The sequence below is a fragment of the Centruroides sculpturatus genome, unplaced genomic scaffold (genome assembly GCF_000671375.1).
Source record: "Centruroides sculpturatus isolate CEXI.00-Female unplaced genomic scaffold, Cexi_2.0 scaffold779, whole genome shotgun sequence".
Classification (NCBI taxonomy): Eukaryota; Metazoa; Arthropoda; class Arachnida; order Scorpiones; family Buthidae; genus Centruroides; species Centruroides sculpturatus.
The window spans coordinates 74,159-98,902 of record NW_019385026.1 but is presented as its reverse complement, the minus strand read 5'-3'; the positions used below and the strand labels follow the sequence as shown (position 1 = coordinate 98,902).

At 32.0% G+C, this 24,744-nt stretch overlaps 1 protein-coding gene and 1 long non-coding RNA gene across 2 annotated transcripts in view; both read right to left on the bottom strand.

Moving 5' to 3' along the window:
• Positions 1 to 17,565: 17,565 nt before the first annotated feature.
• Positions 17,566 to 18,643, bottom strand: LOC111633608. Its single transcript, XR_002758078.1, has 3 exons — positions 18,539 to 18,643; positions 18,109 to 18,188; positions 17,566 to 18,022 (listed from the first exon to the last, which is right to left on the bottom strand). It is a non-coding gene; the product is annotated as an uncharacterized LOC111633608 (long non-coding RNA).
• Positions 18,644 to 23,209: 4,566 nt separating this feature from the next.
• LOC111633603 (neuropathy target esterase sws-like) overlaps positions 23,210 to 24,744 on the bottom strand; it is a 14,629-nt gene continuing 13,094 nt past the window's right edge. Inside the window, exons 4-6 of the mRNA XM_023378210.1 lie at positions 24,183 to 24,273; positions 23,753 to 23,832; positions 23,210 to 23,666 (exon numbers count right to left, since the gene is read on the bottom strand). Of these exons, the coding sequence (XP_023233978.1) occupies positions 23,607 to 23,666; positions 23,753 to 23,832; positions 24,183 to 24,273 (231 nt within the window). The 3' untranslated portion in view covers positions 23,210 to 23,606. The remainder of the gene's footprint in view (positions 23,667 to 23,752; positions 23,833 to 24,182; positions 24,274 to 24,744) is intronic.

The following is a 24,744-nucleotide window of genomic DNA, read 5'->3' as shown; positions in this document are numbered from 1 at the left end:
GTAAAAAAATTGCGACAAGTGTACATTGAATTTAATGTATTCAAATAATTATTTGATAAAAATTTATCTATATATTATTGGTATGAAACAAAATTTAAATGTTATTCTCCCACACTTAATTTTTTGTGAAAATTAGAAAGACATATTTAAAAATTTTATATACTTGTATTTATAAAATTTAACCAGCTGTAATTGATTAAATTTACGTTTAAAAATTGTACATTTGTCACAATTTAATGACCCATTATCTGATTAAAGAACACTTGGTACACCTGTAGTGGTGAAGATATCAGTAGCTGGTAAGCAACTTCTCATGCTCTAACTTTTCAGAGGTTACAATAATATAAACTTGGTTAAATGGATCCGATTGAGTATAAAGTTGTACTTGCCATCAGGGTTACTTTGCATGTCTATAAGATCTACCTGGTAATTCGAGTTAAATTTTTTTAAATATCAAAGATTTAGAAATTGGACCTTTGTTGGGATTTAACAGTTTGGTATGAGATAGCTTGCATAAGCGGAGATACAACGTAATACTTCTATGGTGACATCTTTGCACTTAGTTTGTAGATTCTTTGCCACCCCTGTCTGTCCTCCGAGTTCAATTTTCAAGTGAGTATAGTGCAATATGTCAAATAATTCTTCTGTATGCACATAGTACAAAATACCACTATTGTGTCCGGTTGGTGGCATAATAAGATTTTTTTTTGCCGTTAACTTCAATAACATCATATTTTCTTAGTCGATACTCTCTTTTTCGGCCTTGCTTTTGCCTGTTTAACATCCTCCATAAAAGCGCCATATTTGTCTTTGATGATAATCCCGCTATTACCTCCTTCTTCTTTCAGCAACGTATTCAAAGTGTCTCAGAACGATTTTTATATCAAATCTGGATTCGGCATTTACATGTAGTTCAACTTCACAAAGTATATTCATGCCATCAGAAGTAGCCATGAGACAGACTAAGGAATAACAATTATGAATACTTGAAAGTAAAGTACCGATAATTGGAATATAATCGCATTAAAGTATGTTCTGTTGCTAATTTAGTATGTTCCTTTAAAGGAAAACGTGTCGTCGCAAACAATCTTTTATTAACCTCAGCATAACTACTCTATGCATATTCGAGAAATATGTTATCACACGTACTGTACCCCACAACACATATTATACGTGCCCTACGATTTAACCTTTGATCTGAAAGCAGCAGACATACAGAATATTATCGACACAACATGCCAATTCTTTGTTAGCATGTGCACAACATTATCACATCGGAAGCAAAAGATGTGCCTTCTACAAGACAGTCTTTGCATCATCAGATCGAATTTTGGCCAGAGACTTACCACAACTTCATGAAATAACCGGAAAAAGTAGCATATACACTGGTCTTTTCAAGTACATCGGAGCACGACTACTCCTCTCGGCCAAAATTTCATCATTGCATTTTCAAAAAAATAAAAAATAAATAAAGTTCATTTAAAGAATATGGTGCTGAAAATTTTCAAAAATTAATTGGACGATTTTATTTTTATCCTTTTCTATTTTCGTCGTTATGGGGGGCGCTTCTGACGTTCGTCAGTGTTGGTGAGTTTTTGAGAGAGCTGTTTTTGTTGAATTATAGTGCTTTGGATATGTTTGCTTTTACAAAGTGTTTGATTCTTTATCTTGGTTTCATCAAAGAATTTGATATATATTTATTATTACGTGCTTTATTGGTAATTGGAGGTATTGAATCTAATCCTGGACCGATGTCTCGTACTCCACCTTCCTCCCCTATTTCAAAGTCGTCCATATCAGTTGTTGGAAAACGTCAAAGATCTCCTAGTGAACCGACTTTGAAATCTCAGCGATTGGAAAAGTTTTTTCCTCCTTCGGGTTCTTCTTCAAATGTACCCCAAAATTTATTTTCCTTTTTAGAGGAAAAATTTGATACCATTTTGACTAAACTTGAAGATTTATCTACTAAATTCGAATGGCTGGCAAATTTGCATAAAGATTTTGAACAACGTCTTCTCAATGTAGAGAAGAAGGTGGAGGAAATTTCTAATTTAAATACCTCATTTACTGCTTCGACCTCCTATTTCTTATATCTTTTAGATTCATCGATAAATGAACGTCAGAGAAATAATATTGTTATTGCTGGTTTAGAGGGAAACTCGTCTGAAATCTTGTCCTTGGCTTCTGACATTTTGTCATCTATTAAAAGACCTAGTGGTGACTCAATTTTGATAAAAGATCTTAAAATAATCTCAAAAAATAAATTGGTGGTGGCTAAACTTGACATTGTCTCCGATAAAAAACTAATTTACCGGAATGTTCATAATATTCAGAAGAGAGAAGGATGCTCTAGGGTAAAGTTTTTCGATGATTTATATTGGAGATCGAGACTTAGGAGGAAAGGTCTTTTTCCTTTCTATCAAGAGGCTAAGAAGACTGGAAAAGATGCGTATATGAGAGCTGATTGTCTAACAGTAAACGGAGAAAACTTTACGTTTGATTTAATAAGCAATAAGCTAATGAAAATTGAACCTTTTTTATTACCAGGGAAGACGTTGGATCGACGAATGGACGAGAATTAAAAATTTCAACTGTTACTCCTCATTCAGAGGTTTTTTATACGCTAAAGGTATTATCATGGAATAGTCAAGGTTCATTGTTTGATAACTTTTCTGATAAGAGTTTTGTTGATTTTGTATTATCATATCATATTGTTGGTATAACTGAATCATGGATGACATTTTCGGTGAAATCTTTTCTTTCATCATTGGACTCTCAATTCTATTTTACTGAAATGTTAGCTCATAAACTAGAGGGACCTGGAAGACCGTCTGGAGGCTTGTTTCTAATGGTTTCTCGGAAACTTGGTAAGTTGGAAATTTGTCATCTTTCTGATAACTTTATTGTGGCTAAACTCATATTTGATAAACCTATGTTTAAAAATCGTCCTGGGCTTTTAATTGTTCTGGTTTATATGTCTATTCATAAATATGATTCATTGATCGAGTATCTTGATAGATTGATTCTGGATTTTAAAGATGATGATGACATTCTGATTCTTGGTGATTCTAACGCTAGAATTGCTTCCGAAATAGATACATTGTATATAGGTTCTAATAGAAATTTTCATAATATTAGAAAATCTAACGATAAAATTTTTAACTGTAGAGGAAAAAGATTTTTGAACTTGGTCAAATCTTATGGAATGATTCTATTGAATGGTCGTTTTGTTACTGATTCTCCTGCTAATTTTACATTTATTTCCTCTTTGGGTGCATCAGTTATCGACTTGATAGCTATTAATCCTGAACTAGTTGATAACTTAGTGGACTTTAGAGTTTTAAATAAATTTGATTCTGACCATCTCCCTATTTCTGTTGAGCTCAGGTTTGACTCTCTTTTTCTTAGTAAAGAATTGCCTGCTGAGATACGTTGTTACGTGTGGAGATCTTCATGTTTGGATAAGTATTTGTATAATGTCACTAAGCGATATGCAGATATTAAGGGTGGATTTTTTCTGGATTCCTTTTCTTTTTATTCGTCCTTTGTTGACGTGATTCTTGAGTCTGTAACTCAAAGTAATATGTATGTTAAACATCATTGTTCAAGAAAATTTGTTAAGTCTTGGTTTGACATTGATTGCCTACGATTGAAGAGAGAGAAGAATCGTGCTTTACGAGCATTTAGGCGATCAAGAACTGAACAACACTTTATTATTTATTCTAACTTGGAAAAAACTTTTAAATCTATATGTAAAGCCAAAAAGAAACTATTTTGGAATAAGATTAACTTCCAATTATCACATATTAAAAACTCTGCAGAATTTTGGAAAATTGTTAATAAATTTAGACATGGTAAAGCTGTGTATAATAACATCTCTATTCGTGATTGGTCGGATTACTTGAGAAAATTTTTTTCTGGACCATCTTTAGTTGTACTGTCTATTTGTACTAATGTTAATATGGATCCATTGCTCGATGGAAATTTTACATTTGATGAATTACAATTTGTGGTACGATCTTTAAAAAATAATAAAGCCCCTGGACTAGATGCTGTTAAGGCTGAGATGGTTAAATTCCTCCCGACTAATATTCTAAACGATTTGTTATCTATGTTTAATAATTTTAAAACTAATTATTCTTTTCCCATTACTTGGAAAAATATTTGTTTAAAAATGATATATAAGAAGGGTAATCGGTTTGATCCTATGAATTATCGTCCGATATCGCTAATTAGTGTAATTAGAAAAATTTTTTCTACGTTATTGGCTAATCGTTTACGTCTTTGGCTTGAGCGGTATCACACTATTTCTATTGGTCAAGGTGCTTTTGTAGCGAATAGAGGTGTTGATTATAATTTGTTTATATTTCTTGGAATTTTGCAATTAAATTTGACTAAGAAGCGGAGGAAATTATACGTTGGATTTATTGATTTGTCAAAGGCGTTTGATGCAATAGATCATGATATTTTATGGTCGAAGCTTTCTCGAATAGGCATGTCATTATCTTTTATTAATCTTATAAGACTATTGTTTTTGAACACCATTTATCAAATAGAAGTTAATCATTGTCTTTCGGAGGCGGTAACTGCTAATAAAGGGCTTCCACAAGGTGAACCTCTTAGTCCTATTTTGTTTAATTTATTCGTTAATGATCTCTCGGAATTTTTTTGTAATCATAATACAATGGGTATATCCATATCACCAGAGGTAGAATTGAACTGTCTTTTGTTTGCTGACGATATTGTAATATTTTCGTATTCACCTATTGGTCTTCAGAAAAAACTTGACCTTTTACAAGATTACTGTAAGTCTAATAAATTACTTATTAATGAGACTAAATCTAAAGTGATGGTTTTTCGGAGAGGGGGTAGACTGGGGAAAGCTGATAAATTTTATTTATTTAACTCTGAATTGGAAATAGTTTCGTCCTATAAGTATCTGGGTATTTATTTTACTCCACAGGGTTCTTTTTCTTTTCACTTAGATAAATTGTTTTTGAAATATAAACTACAGCTTTCTAATTTAATAAAACTTATGGTCAGAATGAAGCAGTCTTCTATTAAGTCGTATTATCGATTGTTTGACTCCTTGATACGTTCAAGTTTGGGGTATATGTTCCCTATTTGGGGACCATCTTTTGTTGATAAATTGGAGAAGACGCAATTGAGATTTATTAGATCGATATTTCATATTAATCGTTCGGTGCCTGGACCTGTCTTAAGATTTGAATTGGGTCGTCCACCAATGGCTATACGTTTAACAATGAGTATTTTTAGATACTGGAGTAAAATTTTGGAGTTACCAGATTGCGACCCTAGAAAGTTGATTTATAACAAATTGAAATTAACAGTCGGAAATTCTTCGTTTGTAACTTGGTCCTCCTCAGTTGAAAATTTATTGTCTGAATTAGGTTATTCTACTGACTATTATATTCAGGTCTCAAATAAAAACCTTTTTATGGCTGAAATATTTCAGTCATTAAAAGATAAATACTGGGCTCAAGACATTCAATATATTGAACAAAAGAGTAGGTTTTTTGAGACTTCCTTAATAGCTCCATGGACACCTCGATATTATTTATTATCAAATTTAAGTTATAATATTAAATCCTTGATAATTCAATTGCGACTTAATGACTATACTATTATATTAAATAGGCGTAGAATGAATATTTCCGCCCATTCTAACTGCCCTTTATGTAATCGACTCTGTGAAAATATTAAGAACCATTTATTTGTATCTTGTGAAATTACTGAACATTTAAGGGATACATTATTAACGACTAATTTTGATATGTTTTGTTTATACGATGATAATTTAAGCTCTGACATGTTATTTAAAGTTTATAAATTTTTCTGTTATTTATTAAACATGTTAACATCACATTATTAATTAAGTTTTAATATTTTTGAAATTATGTATAATTATGTTTGTATTTGAAATTATGTATAATTATGTTTGTATCTGTTAATGTTGCACGATTTTGTAACCCCCTTTGTAAAGGCGAATGCCGTAGCAAATAAATGTTGATTGATTGATTGATTTTCGTCGATAAAAAAATTAGATATTAGCCGCTTTTTCGAGTTTTTTCTGCCAATTTCTGTAAGAAATTATATTTTGTTAGATAAATATACAATAGAAAATAACATCTAAGTACTTCTAATAAGTGATTATGTGGATAAAATTATATTTCATGTTTTTAAATTAACAATGATTTGAAATATCAGGGTTAAGGCACGAGTAACATTTTAATATAGGCCATTTTTAAACGATTAACGTTAGGCTTATTTTGACACAACATGCCTAGTAAATAATTTACCACGGACATTACTTCCTGATAAAGATAGTAAAATATACTGATGTTTATAAAATCATTGAAAGCAGAGAAAAACTTGAAACACTTTACAAACAGCCTGTTTATCTGGTAAAATGCTACAAATAAGTATTTTGTTTTTACTTGTTGTGTTCAACTAGCTGCTCAGATAGTAAATTTTTAATCGAAAAGCTGAAATTATATAACTATAATTTAATACATATATTTATATTATTTCAGTAGCCCATCGTTATATCTCGCTTCTCGAGAGATAAAGAGAGCCCGATATATCTGCCGCCGAATAAATCGCGACACCGGATACTAAAAATATCGATATATATCTGAATACTAAAACTTCTGAGCTTTTATTAAACTGATTATACATACTATGGAATCTCCATTTTTTATTCTTTCATTGGCAGGTGTTTTTCATATAAACTAACCTTAGTTTTTTATTACTAATTTTTTTCGTCGTTTTATCCTATCAAATGACGTTTATGTAAACATTGATACCACGAATGCCCATTTACAATTATTTTTCTTTAACAATGACATTTAAAGACAAGTAATGTCGATATAAATACAAAATATCAGTTGAGATTTAATTATGTACTATTAAATTTCAAAAGGAATAGCTTATTGAAAAAAAAATTGCGTAATTTATATTTTTCAATAAAAATTATAAATACAAGGTTGAAAATTTAAAAAATAAATATTGAACGTATAATACAACATAAAAATTTTTAAAATTAAAGATAAAAGTTCTGTACACAGTAAAATAAAGTAACTGCTGAAATAAAACTTGCTATTTTATTTCGAAATAAAGAAATTTTTTCCTTACACATAAGACAATGAATTCGAAATATCGAATTTAAAGAAACTCATAAATGAGGAGATGGCATCAAAACCAATAACTAACATCTTTCTATATCAAAAAGTAACATCAATAATAATTTATATGTCCACCTGTTTTGCTTATTTAGATGTTGACAAATTTATTCTTTCACTTGCAGTGGTATATTCAAGAACAAATACTTGAATAATATATCGTATTTCGTTGAAAAAAGAAATTCAATGGCAATTGTAATTTAAAATTTATTGACTGTAAGATAATAATATTTGGAAGAGGAAAAAATGAGGTATTCGCGCATACTTATGTAATTTACACTTGAATATTTACATAATTTTTAATTTGTTTTAAGTAAGTTCAGTAACAAATTTTACTGTGTGATATATCAGGAAATGCTGACAGGAAACTACACCATATTTAATATTAATTATCACACTGATAAAACCACAAATTAATGTCACGTTATCATTATAATATTTATTTTAATAGCTTACTTTAATATACCTAACGGATTACTAATTTAAGAAGAGAAATTTGAGACTTCATTCGAGATAGTCTCGTGTGGATTTGCCGATGTAGACCTGTCGATGAAATGTCGCAGTGACTAGTTAATTCCCCACTATTATGATATAGATTTATGTTTCCAGTATCGATATGTATTACTAATTATAAAATAAAGGTTTTGTAAGCTATCTATAGACTGTGTGAAAATAAAAATTATAATAATATTCTAGAAATCACGTTACATACAATTTCTCTTCTATTGATATAAAGTATAAATAACGCTATGATATGTTTAATACATTAAATACGAATATTGTGTTGTAGTATTCAATTTATAACGTAGTGTTGTAAATAAATGCGTTTACCTTCAAATTAGTTTCAATTATTTTAATTCAAATTATTTAAAATAATTTTGAATATTCAATTATTTTTTTTATAAATATATACACTGTATAAGCTTTACGCCAATTCATTTTTTATGTTTATTGTTTTTACTCTTTATTTTTAAATTTTTTAAAAAAATTTAATCAGTTTAAAAAAATTTTTTTACATATACATTCATTTAGACATCCTTCGCTATCTATCATATAGGGAAACTAAGCACTTCTCAATTATGGGGTGCAAAATTTTAAGTTATATTTTATTCACACNTTCTTCGCCTTTGGATATTTCTTTGCCCTTGGATATTTCTTCGCCTTTGGATATTTCTACGCCTAAGAACTGTGTCTTCTGTATTCTGAGTCCGGAACTGTCTTCTTTTGGGATTCCATACAAGGTAAATATCGACACGCGAACTTCTGTAAACTCTCTCTCTCAAAACGGGAAGAAACGTAATATCTTAATATCTTAATATCTAAATACTATTATATACTAAAGCGAGTAATGTATCTAACAGCAGCCCTAATGTATATCCTATCGTTAACCATTAAACAGTTGTTACGTTAAAAAGCGTCTGAGTAAATCACTTCCGGTGCGTTGTCTCTCCTTCTATCTCGACTCTGATCGCTCCGTTACGCGACCGCTCGCGTGACCTAAATAACGCGGCTTCCGTGTCCGTCGAGACGCGGTGGTGTCATCCTGACAGGGCACCAAAGAGGTGCCGACCCTTTGGTCACAAAAACATAAAAGTAATAATATATATATATATTTCGATAAATATTAAAATTTCGAATAATAGGTGTTGCCTAATATAAGTAATGTCTCACAAAAAAATTGAACGTTTCACTTACTTTTTTTGGTTCAATTTAATAATTAAGAATTTAAATTTTAAAATTTAGTTTATAAATTTCGCAAAGAAGAAAAATCAATAATGAACAATAACAATGTAAAATTTGTCAGTTGTTCTGTCAAATTCTGCCAATTTTTCAGCTTTAAAAGACAAAAAACGACTTCAATTATTTCTTTGTAATGATAAAAATTTTACAGGAAAAAAAATACATTGAGATTTCCGATCCAAATTAATCTATAAATTATTTCTAAATAATGTGTGTTTCAAATTTATACGGACACGAAAAAATTAATGTGAAACCCAAATTTGCTGCATTAAGTGAAAAATGTTTCATTAAAAATAACATGGATTTACATGTTTCCACACTGCAAAATAAGAATTTTAATCAAACATTAACATTTTGTCACTGAAAATATTATTTTTGAAAATTTTGTAGAAAAAAACTGTTACATATTTATCAGGACAGGCACTCATTTCATGATTTAAATAGGATATTGTTTTGTTTCAAGCATTAAAATATGCAAATTAACTTACATATCTCATTGTAATACTTTATAATATCTCAATGTGGTGTGCTTTTGGACAGTAGCGTAGCGTAAGGGGGCGGTAGGGGCGGTCCGCCCCGGGCGGCACTTTTAGGGGGCGGCAAATATTCACAATAAATAATAATAATATCTTGTAAGAATTTGAACCACTTTATTTCATATTTTCGTCCACCTACGATTCGGACCGATTGAAATGAGCACCGAATAGTGTTACCATCCGACTCGCCATCCGGGGATGTCGTGCGCAACCTGTCGACCTTTTTTTTTGCTTGTACGATTCATTCGTAATCAAATACACCTCCAATATCCAATAGAGCTAGATCACTTGCGTTACTCCTATCCAAGTTTCCCTAGTCGCTAACTATAACTGATGTAGAACCGGCATGCACTGCAAATTATTCTTCGCATTGCAAAATGATATACGCATGTATTCGTAACTTCTGTTCAAACAAACCTCACCTGCCGTCCGGGTCAGCGATTTTAAAAAGGTGGCAACACTAGCACGGAAATTTTCATTACTTATTCTGTGACGAAACTCAATTTTAGTCTTTTAAATTGAGATACCTAAATAAGGGGAGGCGAAATTTTCCTCCGCCCCGGGCGGCTGACACCCACGCTACGCCACTGCTTTTGGATTCAATGGAACCACAGATTTAGCATTTATAACTCAAAGAATGATTTCAGAGAAGTATCAAGACATGCTTGAAGATCATTTTTTAAACGCTGTACCAAATATTTGTGGACCAAATTGGATCCTTCAACAAGACATCGCCCCTGTGCATGCGTCTAAATCAACAAATATGTGATTTAAACGTAAAAATATTAATCTGATGGCATGGCCTGCTAGCAACCCTGACCTGAATGCGATGGAAAATTTTTGGCGGATGATGGTTCGTACAGTTTATATCAATGGAAAGCAGTTTTCCACAATTCGTGATTTGAAGGCAGCAATTTCAGATGCTTGGGATAAACTTAAGATTGAATTTCTTCTTGTTTCAATTAGATTTCTTTTCTGAAATCTAATTGAAACAATGCCTAATCGAGTATTTAATGTAATTAAGTTAAATGGCAATTACATTGGCCATTAAATTGTAAGAAAACTTTGCAATTTAACACCTGTCCAGATAAATATGTAACAGTTTTTTGTACAGAATTTTCAAAAATGTTATTTTCAGTGAAAAATGTTAATGTTTGATTAAAATTCTTATTTTGCAGTGTGGAAACATGTAATTCCATGTTATTTTTAATAAAACATTTTTCATTTAATGCAGCAAATTTGGGTTTCACTTTAATTTTTTTCGTGTCCGTATAAATTTGAAACGCACATTATATCTAGAATTTTATGNACTTTTGTTTCAAACTTATATTACGTAAACTTTGTTATGTTTATTTGTTTTATTTTATTTATTTTATTTATTATTGTTTATTGTTTATTTGTTAATTTATTTTATCTTACTTATTTCATCATCTGCATTTATTTCTGAATTACTTCTTAATTTAATATTCACTTAATATTGTATATATACTCTATCCCTGGTAATGCGTGTAGCGGGACCAGGGAATGTACAATTATTTTTGTACCAATAAAACAAATGAATGAATGAATGAATGAATGAATACAGGTTAGGGTTGAATAGGTCACCGTAAACAAAGGCTATTGTTCGTCTTGTTGAAATGAGATGGCCATAACTCCATAAATATTGCATATAATAATACCAAAATTAAGCAACAGGCGGTAGTAACGGTGCCTTACGTGTCACCCGACTCACGATACACAACACAAAGGTGGTGGCCCGACAGAAGCCCGCAACAGAAAACTAATAAAAGTCGCCGTATCACTCTACAAATAGACCGATTTTAATGAAAAGCTAGACGAACATTTACTATCATAGCCGCTAGCGAAATTATATTAACAATTATTATTAAATTAAACAGTATTCGAGAAAACTTGACCCGAAACAGACATCGTAGTGCCACGTGGTCGCGGACAAAAGATTACCGTTACCCGGTAGAAAGACAACCGATTTTGACAAAATAAACGTCGAAATGGACCTGGAAATTCCCAGTTATAAGAATAAATAATTAAACTCACGATTGAACCAGAATTCCGTCGATGCGATAATCCAAATGAGGGGAAGAAGCGGACACTACCACCAGTCCGACAGACTGAACAGCGACTCTCATTTACAACAGTTTATCACTGGCCGACAAGAGATTTCACAATTTTAAACTTGTTTCATTGAAGTAACATAACAATAAAAAGAAAGTAAAAATCTTTTACCTTCTTTTTTATTGTTGTTAAACACAGTGCAGGGGTGGACGGCGAAGGAAATCGGCCCGTCATAAGGATGGATGGCGTATCAACGCTGTAATGATGCTTGCATACTATTTAGTATGTAAAATGTCTACTAGGACTTATTATACCGGTAAGCTGGTTCTGCAATTTAAGAAAACTAATCAGAAAAAACAGTCTGTAGTTTTCAAGATTTAATTCAAAACCAGCAGAAAGACTAGTCTTGAGAGTGCAAATATTATTATTTTGGCATGAATTTGTTCCCAATATGAAATCTATTCAAACTGGTCTTTTGTCATACATTTATGCCAAAACAATAAGATATGCACTCTCAAGACTAGTCTTTCTGCTGGTTTTGAATTAAATTTTGAAAACTAGAGACTGTTTTTTCTGATTAGTTTTCTTTTAAATTTGCAGAACCAGCTCACCGGTATAATAAGTTCTAGTAGACATTTTACATACTAAATTGCATAATAAGGACACAAGAGGCATATCAATTGTTTGTTAAGTTATGGCCAAGAATTGGGAATAGGGGTAAAGCGTTTAAGGAAAATTAAGGGTAATGGAGTGGCAGTCGACCTCCTTGAAAGGGGACATGCAGAAAAGCTTGAGGAAGCAATTTCCGAAGTGCCTGAACTGGATGCCAAATTAGCAGATAAGAGGAGGGCTCTTATAAAAATAGCGTCGGTCCCAAAGGACTTATATATTGAGGATGTTCTTAGCAATCTGTTGAATCAAAATCCTAGACTCCAGGCTGCTTATACAGAAGAGGAATTTCAAAAATTGGCGGACGTGAGGTTTCGTATGAAACAGAGATGCAGATCTTGAGTCTTGGGTAGTGGAGGTTGAGCCAGAACTAAGAAGGAACTTGTTAGATCATAAAAGGGTAAACATCGTGGAATGTGCGCCCTCTTTTCTCGGTCACGATTTTATCTCGTGACCGGGTGGACACAGAGGCATATGAAATGTTTGTTAACTTGTTAAGTTATGGCAACGCAACACTTCGGGCGATCATGCTTTCCGGGAGGTCTTTTTAAGGGAAACTCGCCCCTATTTAGGCGTTACAGACATGGAGAAAACCCGGAGAACTCCACACGGCGCGAACCCAGGACCGAACTCCCAGTATTCAGGGTACGACGACCGCTTGGGCACTGATGGGCCCAGCATATGAATTGATGCTTGCATACTAGTTTTACTGTAAATACACTAGGATGAACAATAGTTACAAAACAATCTACGCAAGACTTAGTTATAGCTGGAGACCTTTTACTCCACTTCCGATGTTATTACTAAAGAACAGCCCAACATTAACATGTTGGCTGTTCTGTAGTAATAACATCGGAAGTGAATTGCCTAAATTGAACCAACATGGGGAAAACTAAATTGTCAGTAAACTTTTATTGTTGTTTCAGTTATAATGCTTTGTACTTATGAAAATCAACGAAATATGTAGTTATTATGTTTCCGTACCGACTTTTAATGTTTACTTTTAAAATTCCCTAAACGCCACGTAATGTCACGACGTTTTTCTGGACATGTTCCCTACGGGCGCGGCGACCGGTCAGCGAAAGTTTCCCTGCATCCGGTTGTCGTAACCCTGTGTGTTCGCGCTAACGACACCATTCTTAATCTGTTTTACGCCATAACGTGTAAAACGGCGAATTAAAGTAATTCAATTTGTTAACATCGATGAATGAGTACGCGTTTCTTAAAGTTAAGATCTTTTGCATCAGTCTAACCCAATATTACACTATCGTATACAGTAAGGAAATCTAGGAAACACCTAATTTCATCTAGTAACCCTGCCATTGTGGTATGTGGCAAGTTTAAATTAAGTTCAAATATACCAAAATACTCTATCGAATAAATAAACATACAATACAGTAAACCTAGAAAACAAGTCCGTGTTATGTTGAGTCGGAACGATCGCTTCGGTCTACCGACCTCGCGGTTGCGGTTTCGAACCCGAACTGGGTAATTCGATGATGATAGTTTTTCCTTACTTTAAAATGGGGATATAGATTACTGTAGATCCAACTCTGAGAATTTCCCTTTTACTTTCTCGTCTGTGTTAACATAACACGGAAAATTATTGTAATCGTTTCAAATTTTTACTTCCCAGTTATTAATTAATGCAATGTAGTGTAATCGTGTCATATTTGAGCCTCCCGGGTTTTTAAATTACGTTTTCGAGGCTTCCTGAACTCAAAAAAAGTAAAAACACCAATTCCTTGTGTCCGGGGATGTTTGCATCTATTTTGTTTCCTGTCTCGGGAATGGGTAAAAATTAAGAAAAGAAATTTGGCACGGTAAATGCTGTTAAATTTTGGTGGTTAAAGGTCGTTAGAGTTGGGAGATAGAGGAGGTTGTGCATGCGCCACGTCGAAACATGTCTCGAGTGAGGTTGGGCTTAACAAAAATTTTATATATTAGTATTTACAATTGTGAAGCCTCTCCACAGTGTTGGAATCTACTGACGCCTTCATACAGTATAGACTCCATAGCTTACAATGAAAGATAGGGTTGTTTGTCATTCTCTGTCAGGATGATGCAAGAGGATGGAACTGTATGGGGATAGTGGTAGCAGACCAACCTACACAAGTATTGACTGACAAGCTAATTCATATTTATTAGGATAACAGATAGGTTCTTACATTATGTTGATCGGTTTCTTCTCTTGGGGAGAATGTGTATAGATATCTCTCGAAGGTGGTTTTTGTAAGGAGAGAAAGATGATGTTGGTATCCCTCGACGGTGGTCTTCATACTCTGGACAAGATCGATGTTGGTTGATTGGTCCCCTTTGGTAGAAAAAGGACTTGTTTGTGATTGCTCATTTTGTAATTAACCAGTAGGGATGCAGGAAGCACCAAAGGATGGGAACCATGAAGTGGGCCAAGAGGATGATAAGAACCACCAGACAAAGACAACCTCGTGTCCTCGAGAACATAGGTTTTTATCCAATTTGTCACAGAATTCCAATATTGGTTTTGTTCTATCACTTCCCCCATCCTGATTGGTCCCCGACCTGTTGCTAAGGGCACAATTCGGGTCATGGAAACAATGACTACCCCTCTTGCCCTGAAGAGTTGAGTTACGTTTCTTTGAATGATTGCCCGTAAATTAGAGAAAATGGTTTTTTATTTCCTCTTGGAGAGATAGCCGTGTCCTCAAGGACCTCAGTCACAATCTCTCCAAGAAAGCATTTGCTTTTTCAATTTTGACACTGTTAAAGTAACCACAAAATTTTCTATCAATGTCACTCCCCCCCCTCTCACACAATCTATGAGTGAAAATGTGTCAACTAAATTTTACATCGGACAATTTATTTGCATCCCAACCTCACGTAAAGGATATATCAGCTGTTTATTGACATTAGTTTTGTGGTCAGGACCAGCTGGTGGGCGGTGTGATCGCACAAAGCCCCATGATCCTGAATGATGTAACTCTTATGAAATTTAAAAACTGCTCATTTCATTATTCATTAAGTTTACTAACTTTCGCTAATCTATTTAACGGATGGTGTAGTTTTGAACAACAAAATAATAATTTAATGATAAACACAATTTATTTTAATTAAAAGGCCCAGCACAGCAACCTTGCACCGGGCCCCGCTATTTCTTGGACCGGCCCCGTTGGTATATTGTTGGTTTTTGACTGAGAGGTCTGGATCTCAGAGTACTATTTGAGCCGTTTATTTTGAAAGTGGGGCAAGTCCATTTTTAAAAAAAATGGATATAATGGTAGTTATAGATAAAATGTGTTATGATACTTTTATGCGTAAACAGTTTATAGTAAAAACAAATTCAGATTCTACTATTTGGGAGATGGAAGTTTTAGCTCTTAAGAGTATTGAAAATATGTTTATTTTGAAAGTGGTGCAAGTCCATCTTAGATTGAAATTATTTTTGACCTCATATATTACGGCAAAATTTAGCTCCGGTTGCTGTATGGTGAAGCAATGTGGCCGTTTGACATCATGTCTGAAATCTAGGGTGTTTCTATCTATCTATCTTTGATATTGAAAGTCGGTGGTTGTACAATATTTCATAAATAACAAAAAGTATATCTTAATTTTGTGTTTTGATAATAATATATTTACTTCCAACACCAAGAAATGTAAGCGGAATATGTATGTATTGAATCAAGGCTTCCCCAATTTTCATAATGATGAAGTTAGTATGTATGCTTGGGATGAAACTATAGCATCCCGAGGAGCACAAGTAGCAGCATCTTGTTGTTTGAAGCACTGTGACAGACTGTGACAACCCAAAAACACATTACAGCTTATAGTGACATGTGCACTGGCCAAAATAGAAACATAAAGTCGGCCTTAATGTGGATGAAAAAATTGTTCAGTCCGTGACAATGAAATAAATATCATTGATCACATATTTTTATTTTCAGGATATTCATTTTTACCAAATGATCGTGATTTTGGAGTGGTTAAAATGGCAATCCGGAAAACCAGTTCCTTGTATATTCCCCAGGATTACTATAAACTAATAAAAATTTATTATGTTTTCAACAATTTCGTAGTACATGAAATAAAACATAAAATTTTTTTTTCAACCCAACCTCTGGGGAAAGCAGTTTTAAAAAGAAATGAAAATACCGATGAAGAAACTGGGAATTGGTTAAATATATGCTGGATCAGATTTACAAGGAATGCACCATACAAGATGTTCTACAAAACTTCGATAGAACGAGATGCTGAATTTAAAATTGTCGATTTGTCACCACAACGAGGAAGACCAAGTAATTTCGGAAATATAAAGTTATCTTTTCTGTATGAAAAAAGGAGATCTATTACATCTGAAAAATACAAGGACATGATGGATTTATTACCATATATACCTCCCGTTCATCATGAATATTTTAAAATGTTAAATCCTGAATAAAATTCATTTAATTATACCTACGTATAAACTGAAAATGTATAATTTCATTGAAATTCTTAATAAAACTGAATTTTTTTTTGTTATGTTATATTTTCTACTAGAATATTCTTTGTTTTGTTTCACTTTTTATCAAATGAATAAATATTTATAAAAATTTGAATAGTATTTTGTTTTTATTATTAAAAAAAGGCTGATGCAACTGAAAAAATTCCCAATTAAATGAACGATTACAATAATTCATTAATTTTGAAAGTGAGGCAAGTCCATTTAGTTATAATGAAACTCTTACTTTTTTTAGTCAGCACTGTAAACACTATTGGATTATAAACTTACATTATCTGGTACCACAAAATATTAAAAATATATCTATTAATACTTACCAATATTTTTAAATTTATTGAAATGCAAACCTTTAAATATCTCGCAATAACAAAAATTGGACTTGCCCCAATTTCAAAATAAATGGCTCATTTGTAAGTTCCTTCAGCACTACCAGGATGCAATTTTTTGCAAGAGACTACACCTGTGATGATGAAATACTTGGAAACTTCATCTTCACAATGATCTCTCTCTCAATGTATCCAATTCAGAAGTTTCTTACCAAGCATAGAATACCATAGGTGCAACAGCCCCCTACTCACCAGACTTGGCTATGTGCGACTTTTAGCTCTCCCAAACTGAAGATGCCATTAAAGGGATTGATATTTCATAACAATGACATTGGCACTGACGGCAATTTCCAAAATTACTTTAATTAATTAATTAAAGTGGAAAGCGTGTTGGAATGTGTGTGTGCAGCAAAAAAAGGAGCAGTTTGAAGTGGATTAAGGTAAAAAGTCAAAACACAACATACTTTTCTCTTGCCGAAGGTAGGATAATTTTTGATCAGACCTCATTCTCCTCTAACTTCTAGAAATTAAATTAATTCCAGTAATATTAAAATTGAATTTATTATTTAACAACTTTACAAAATATTACAAAGATTATGTACATCTATAAACAACTTTGGGTTATTCTACAGTTATACTATTCATTCTTTCATTTGTTGAATTAATAAACATAATTAAAAAATAGAATATTCATTTTCAACAATTTACAAGTAAATGATTTTAAAGAATGAAATTCATTTTCATAACAAAATTTGACTAACATAATTTATAAAATACTTAATTTTTCATCATAATATGTTTATAATATGAAAATTGGCTTTTTAGTTATAATTTTGCAGAGAAATCAAAACTAAAACAACTGAAATTATTTTAGTAATCTGTAAGATTTAATCTTAACTTATTGGCACTAAAATTAACTTTAAATAATTACGAGACGATCTATTCGACATCTGATAGAGAGCCTATTTGTTGAGAGTTTGTGGGAGAAAGCTCATCCTCCTAAATTGAAAATAACAAACAATTATACATGTACATGTTCAATGAATGATAATCTAAGATAAAAAGCTAATTATAAGTTCAATTACCCTATCAGTGTCTAATAATAGATTTGGTTCGGGTTCCGAAGTAGCTTCTCTTTCATATTCGTATTCTTCTTCTTCTGAGACTATAGTATTGACAAATAATAAGTTGTTCTAGTATTTTTATTGTAATTAAGCATTAAAAATTATCTATCGAAACAAAACTGATCAATGAACAATTAAATTACTAGTAGTAGTTAATTTTTTTTTAAAATGAGACTGTCAAAAATTAAACTCTAATTAAAACTACATTTATGTTCAAAATTTATATTAATTAAAAAACAATTTATGAGAAATGATTTTGAAAATTAAAATATCAGAAAACATTAAAAAATTTCATAAAATCCCTAGTACTTGATTTGTAAAGTAAGTATTTAAATTGCACACAGTACAGAATAAAATTCATATAATTATTTTTGTAGATATTTATACTTACAGTCTGAAAGTTGTGATGGCCTTGGAGATTGAATCTTGCACACCCTTTCTGTTAGATCAATAAACGAAGCACCACACAAATTTTTCCCTGACTAATATTTAAAATTCAATTAATACAGTCGATCCCCCTATAAGACGGTAGATACGTTCCGTTCTTTATGAATCCGATTTTGTAGGAATCACAGCTAATCACAGTCCGACACGTGTGAAGTTTACGGACTACGGCTGTTTGAAAGATTTTCTTCCATAAAATTAATCGATTCTAGACTAATCCGATTCAACATTTCCAAANAAACGAAGCACCACACAAATTTTTCCCTGACTAATATTTAAAATTTGATTAATATATAAAATTATTAATAAATTTGAAAAAATTCTTATAAAAAGAAAAAGCTATATAAATGTTAGTTATTCATTACTTCATTTTTTGTTAAAACAAACATTTCTCAGTTCATGTAATATGTAAAGAAAGAAAAGTGATAAATGCACTATTTATATGCTTAAGGTGTTATCAAATGAAAAGGTGCCTTTCAGAATATCGTGAATTACGTGGTTCACAAGACACCTGTTCCTTTTGTGATAAATAGTCAAAAGCGTATGTGACATTTCTGCAGCAGGATATTCACGTATATGATGTCACCTGCTAGGCAGCATACATCTAGTCTAGTTAGTTGTAATTCTTTCCCCCAGTGGCATGCACTCTATAGAAAAATGGTGTTGATGGATGTGGATTAGCAAGGTGTAATACAGGGCAGACTTGGTGATGACAAAATCCTGTATCATTCAACAGCAATGGAATAAAGAAGAGAGATGTGCTGCTACACATTTCTTCTTGCCTAATGTCTTGATCTATTTTAACATACCTTGGCATTGAACAACCCACTTCTTAACAGAACCTGGCCATTTTTGACAGTATTTTTTCAGATTTAGAAAGCAACCACCAGAGATGATATATGTGGCATACAATACAGCATTGAGCATTACCTGTTCCACTGTAAGACAAGTAATAATGGATTAAGTTCCTCCTTCCCTAAAAGGGCCATGTCAGCTAAGTGAGCTCAGTGATACTTCCCTAACTTTTAAAGAACTGGTTATCTGTTACTTCCGGAGAGCACATAGTTAAATGATTTTGTCTTACTCTTGGTATTTTCTCCTGTAGACTCACTTGTCATAATTCTCTCTGGTCCTTTTTACCCATGATGTCCAATGGGCAAGATTTGCATCAAAATAAATGTGTAATTGCATGTCTTAATGTATGTACATTTATATCCCTCTAACATTTTTGAATTGTTATGTGATGTAAATAACAGTTCATATTTTGTTAGGTAATGTAAATATTATACATTTGTCTGTATTCTTATATTTATACTTAGACTATTTTTTGGAAAAAATTAACCTTACTGTGTAAATTCTGTATAATTAGGTTTGTTTTGTATTGGGCTTATTATTGGTGTCTTGCATGTATAATACTAGATACACACACTATCAGATGGTCATTGTCTGACTGTGCGTGTGCAATTTTATATAATAGTTGGCATAGAGTTTAACATACTATTTGTCTTGCATGTACCCAGTGCCTTTGTTCATGCTTGGTTACATTTCCATGACCATTTGTACACAGACATTTGCACTACATCTGTTGTAAATCCCCTCTTCTATACATTTCTATGTGGCATAAAAGGTATTATGCATTATTTGTTTTTCTCTGATCTGTAATAGCTTGTATTTTTTAACCTTTGTAATGCTTTGCAGAGCCAAGGCAACAGTAAATAGATTTTTGCTTCTTGTATGTAACTAATGTTCATGATGTATGTGGCCTAAATTTGACTAATTTTTAGACTTATCACATCTTGTAGGTCAAATGATGAAAACTGAGTCAGAGATCAGATCCAAAAAATATATGCTTTCATTGACATTGGAAATGCATTTTAGACTTAGTCCCTCATCAGTCCAACCATCTCATGTAGATGACAAAAATTATATAAGGGTTGTTTCTTTTTCAACCTCAAATGGTCCATAAAACAAAGACAAATGTAAATAAAATGAATTTATTACCATAAGTTAGGTACAAACATTGTTACTTTTCAGCATAATCTCCGTGAAAACTGAGGCATTTGTCTATCTGTGGATGAGCTTTGAAATCCCCTCTTCATAGAATGTTACCACCAATGACTTGAGATGGGCCCTAACATTGTTTTGAAGATTGTCAAACCTCTGCCCTCCTAGCTACGTTTTCACTTCAGGAAAGAGGTGGAAATCACTCAGTGCTAAATCAGAGTTATATGCTAGGTGTTTAAAGATGGTGAAGACGTATTAAAAAGTTCCAAGCTGGGTAGAAGTCTTCACCACTTTTAAATACCCAGCATATAACTCTGATTTAGCACTGAGTGATTTCCACCTCTTTCCTGAAGTGAAAACGTAGCTAGGAGGGCAGAGGTTTGAGACTAATGACAATCTTCAAAACAATGTTAGGGCCCATCTCAAATCATTGGTGGCAACATTCTATGAAGAGGGATTTCAAAGCTCATCCACAGATAGACAAATGCCTCAGTTTTCACGGTGATTATGTTGAAAAACAACCATGTTTGTACCTAACTTACAGTAATAAATTCATTTTGTTATTTACATTTGTCTTTGTTTTATGAACTATTGGAGGTTGAAAAAGAAACAGCCCTCATATAATACAAACAAATTTAATTTTCAATTTACATAATATTTAAATAATTATCAGACATGTAAATTGCACCTNTTTTGACCGCATATATTACGGCAAAATTTAGCTCCGGTTGCTGTATGGTGAAGCAATGTGGCCGTTTGACATCATGTCTGAAATCTAGGGTGTTTCTATCTATCTATCTTTGATATTGAAAGTCGGTGGTTGTACAATATTTCATAAATAACAAAAAGTATATCTTAATTTTGTGTTTTGATAATAATATATTTACTTCCAACACCAAGAAATGTAAGCGGAATATGTATGTATTGAATCAAGGCTTCCCCAATTTTCATAATGATGAAGTTAGTATGTATGCTTGGGATGAAACTATAGCATCCCGAGGAGCACAAGTAGCAGCATCTTGTTGTTTGAAGCACTGTGACAGACTGTGACAACCCAAAAACACATTACAGCTTATAGTGACATGTGCACTGGCCAAAATAGAAACATAAAGTCGGCCTTAATGTGGATGAAAAAATTGTTCAGTCCGTGACAATGAAATAAATATCATTGATCACATATTTTTATTTTCAGGATATTCATTTTTACCAAATGATCGTGATTTTGGAGTGGTTAAAATGGCAATCCGGAAAACCAGTTCCTTGTATATTCCCCAGGATTACTATAAACTAATAAAAATTTATTATGTTTTCAACAATTTCGTAGTACATGAAATAAAACATAAAATTTTTTTTTCAACCCAACCTCTGGGGAAAGCAGTTTTAAAAAGAAATGAAAATACCGATGAAGAAACTGGGAATTGGTTAAATATATGCTGGATCAGATTTACAAGGAATGCACCATACAAGATGTTCTACAAAACTTCGATAGAACGAGATGCTGAATTTAAAATTGTCGATTTGTCACCACAACGAGGAAGACCAAGTAATTTCGGAAATATAAAGTTATCTTTTCTGTATGAAAAAAGGAGATCTATTACATCTGAAAAATACAAGGACATGATGGATTTATTACCATATATACCTCCCGTTCATCATGAATATTTTAAAATGTTAAATCCTGAATAAAATTCATTTAATTATACCTACGTATAAACTGAAAATGTATAATTTCATTGAAATTCTTAATAAAACTGAATTTCTTTTAATGTTATATTTTCTACTAGAATATTCTTTGTTTTCTTTCACTTTTTATCAAATGAATAAATATTTATAAAAATTTGAAAAGTATTTTGTTTTTATTATTAAAAAAAGGCTAATGCAACTGAAAAAATGCCCAATTAAATGAACGATTACAATAATTTATTAATTTTGAAAGTGAGGAAAGTCCATTTAGTTATAATGAAACTCTTACTTTTTTTAGTCAGCACTGTAAACACTATTGGATTATAAACTTACATTATCTGGTACCACAAAATATTAAAAATATATCTATTAATACTTACCAATATTTTTAAATTTATTGAAATGCAAACCTTTAAATATCTCGCAATAACAAAAATTGGACTTGCCCCAATTTCAAAATAAATGGCTCATTTGTAAGTTCCTTCAGCACTACCAGGATGCAATTTTTTGCAAGAGACTACACCTGTGATGATGAAATACTTGGAAACTTCATCTTCACAATGATCTCTCTCTCAATGTATCCAATTCAGAAGTTTCTTACCAAGCATAGAATACCATAGGTGCAACAGCCCCCTACTCACCAGACTTGGCTATGTGCGACTTTTAGCTCTCCCAAACTGAAGATGCCATTAAAGGGATTGATATTTCATAACAATGACATTGGCACTGACGGCAATTTCCAAAATTACTTTAATTAATTAATTAAAGTGGAAAGCGTGTTGGAATGTGTGTGTGCAGCAAAAAAAGGAGCAGTTTGAAGTGGATTAAGGTAAAAAGTCAAAACACAACATACTTTTCTCTTGCCGAAGGTAGGATAATTTTTGATCAGACCTCATTCTCCTCTAACTTCTAGAAATTAAATTAATTCCAGTAATATTAAAATTGAATTTATTATTTAACAACTTTACAAAATATTACAAAGATTATGTACATCTATAAACAACTTTGGGTTATTCTACAGTTATACTATTCATTCTTTCATTTGTTGAATTAATAAACATAATTAAAAAATAGAATATTCATTTTCAACAATTTACAAGTAAATGATTTTAAAGAATGAAATTCATTTTCATAACAAAATTTGACTAACATAATTTATAAAATACTTAATTTTTCATCATAATATGTTTATAATATGAAAATTGGCTTTTTAGTTATAATTTTGCAGAGAAATCAAAACTAAAACAACTGAAATTATTTTAGTAATCTGTAAGATTTAATCTTAACTTATTGGCACTAAAATTAACTTTAAATAATTACGAGACGATCTATTCGACATCTGATAGAGAGCCTATTTGTTGAGAGTTTGTGGGAGAAAGCTCATCCTCCTAAATTGAAAATAACAAACAATTATACATGTACATGTTCAATGAATGATAATCTAAGATAAAAAGCTAATTATAAGTTCAATTACCCTATCAGTGTCTAATAATAGATTTGGTTCGGGTTCCGAAGTAGCTTCTCTTTCATATTCGTATTCTTCTTCTTCTGAGACTATAGTATTGACAAATAATAAGTTGTTCTAGTATTTTTATTGTAATTAAGCATTAAAAATTATCTATCGAAACAAAACTGATCAATGAACAATTAAATTACTAGTAGTAGTTAATTTTTTTTTAAAATGAGACTGTCAAAAATTAAACTCTAATTAAAACTACATTTATGTTCAAAATTTATATTAATTAAAAAACAATTTATGAGAAATGATTTTGAAAATTAAAATATCAGAAAACATTAAAAAATTTCATAAAATCCCTAGTACTTGATTTGTAAAGTAAGTATTTAAATTGCACACAGTACAGAATAAAATTCATATAATTATTTTTGTAGATATTTATACTTACAGTCTGAAAGTTGTGATGGCCTTGGAGATTGAATCTTGCACACCCTTTCTGTTAGATCAATAAACGAAGCACCACACAAATTTTTCCCTGACTAATATTTAAAATTCAATTAATACAGTCGATCCCCCTATAAGACGGTAGATACGTTCCGTTCTTTATGAATCCGATTTTGTAGGAATCACAGCTAATCACAGTCCGACACGTGTGAAGTTTACGGACTACGGCTGTTTGAAAGATTTTCTTCCATAAAATTAATCGATTCTAGACTAATCCGATTCAACATTTCCAAAATACGCATAATTTTTTTGGGAATAATCCGTATAAACTACGCTATAAACAAAAAATTGTAGGATTACTTACCGAGTGTGTACCATTCGACATCGCCATTGCTAAAGCTTGTTTTTGTCGCGGAACAACTCAGCAAACCGCCGCCGCGATTTCTGATGTTATTTTTCTGCGAAAACTTCGCTGAACTTTGGAGACATCATTAATATAAATAATTTTTATCGCCGTTGAATAAGAAATGTTTCTTTCACAAGAAATGTATAAAATTACAGTACTG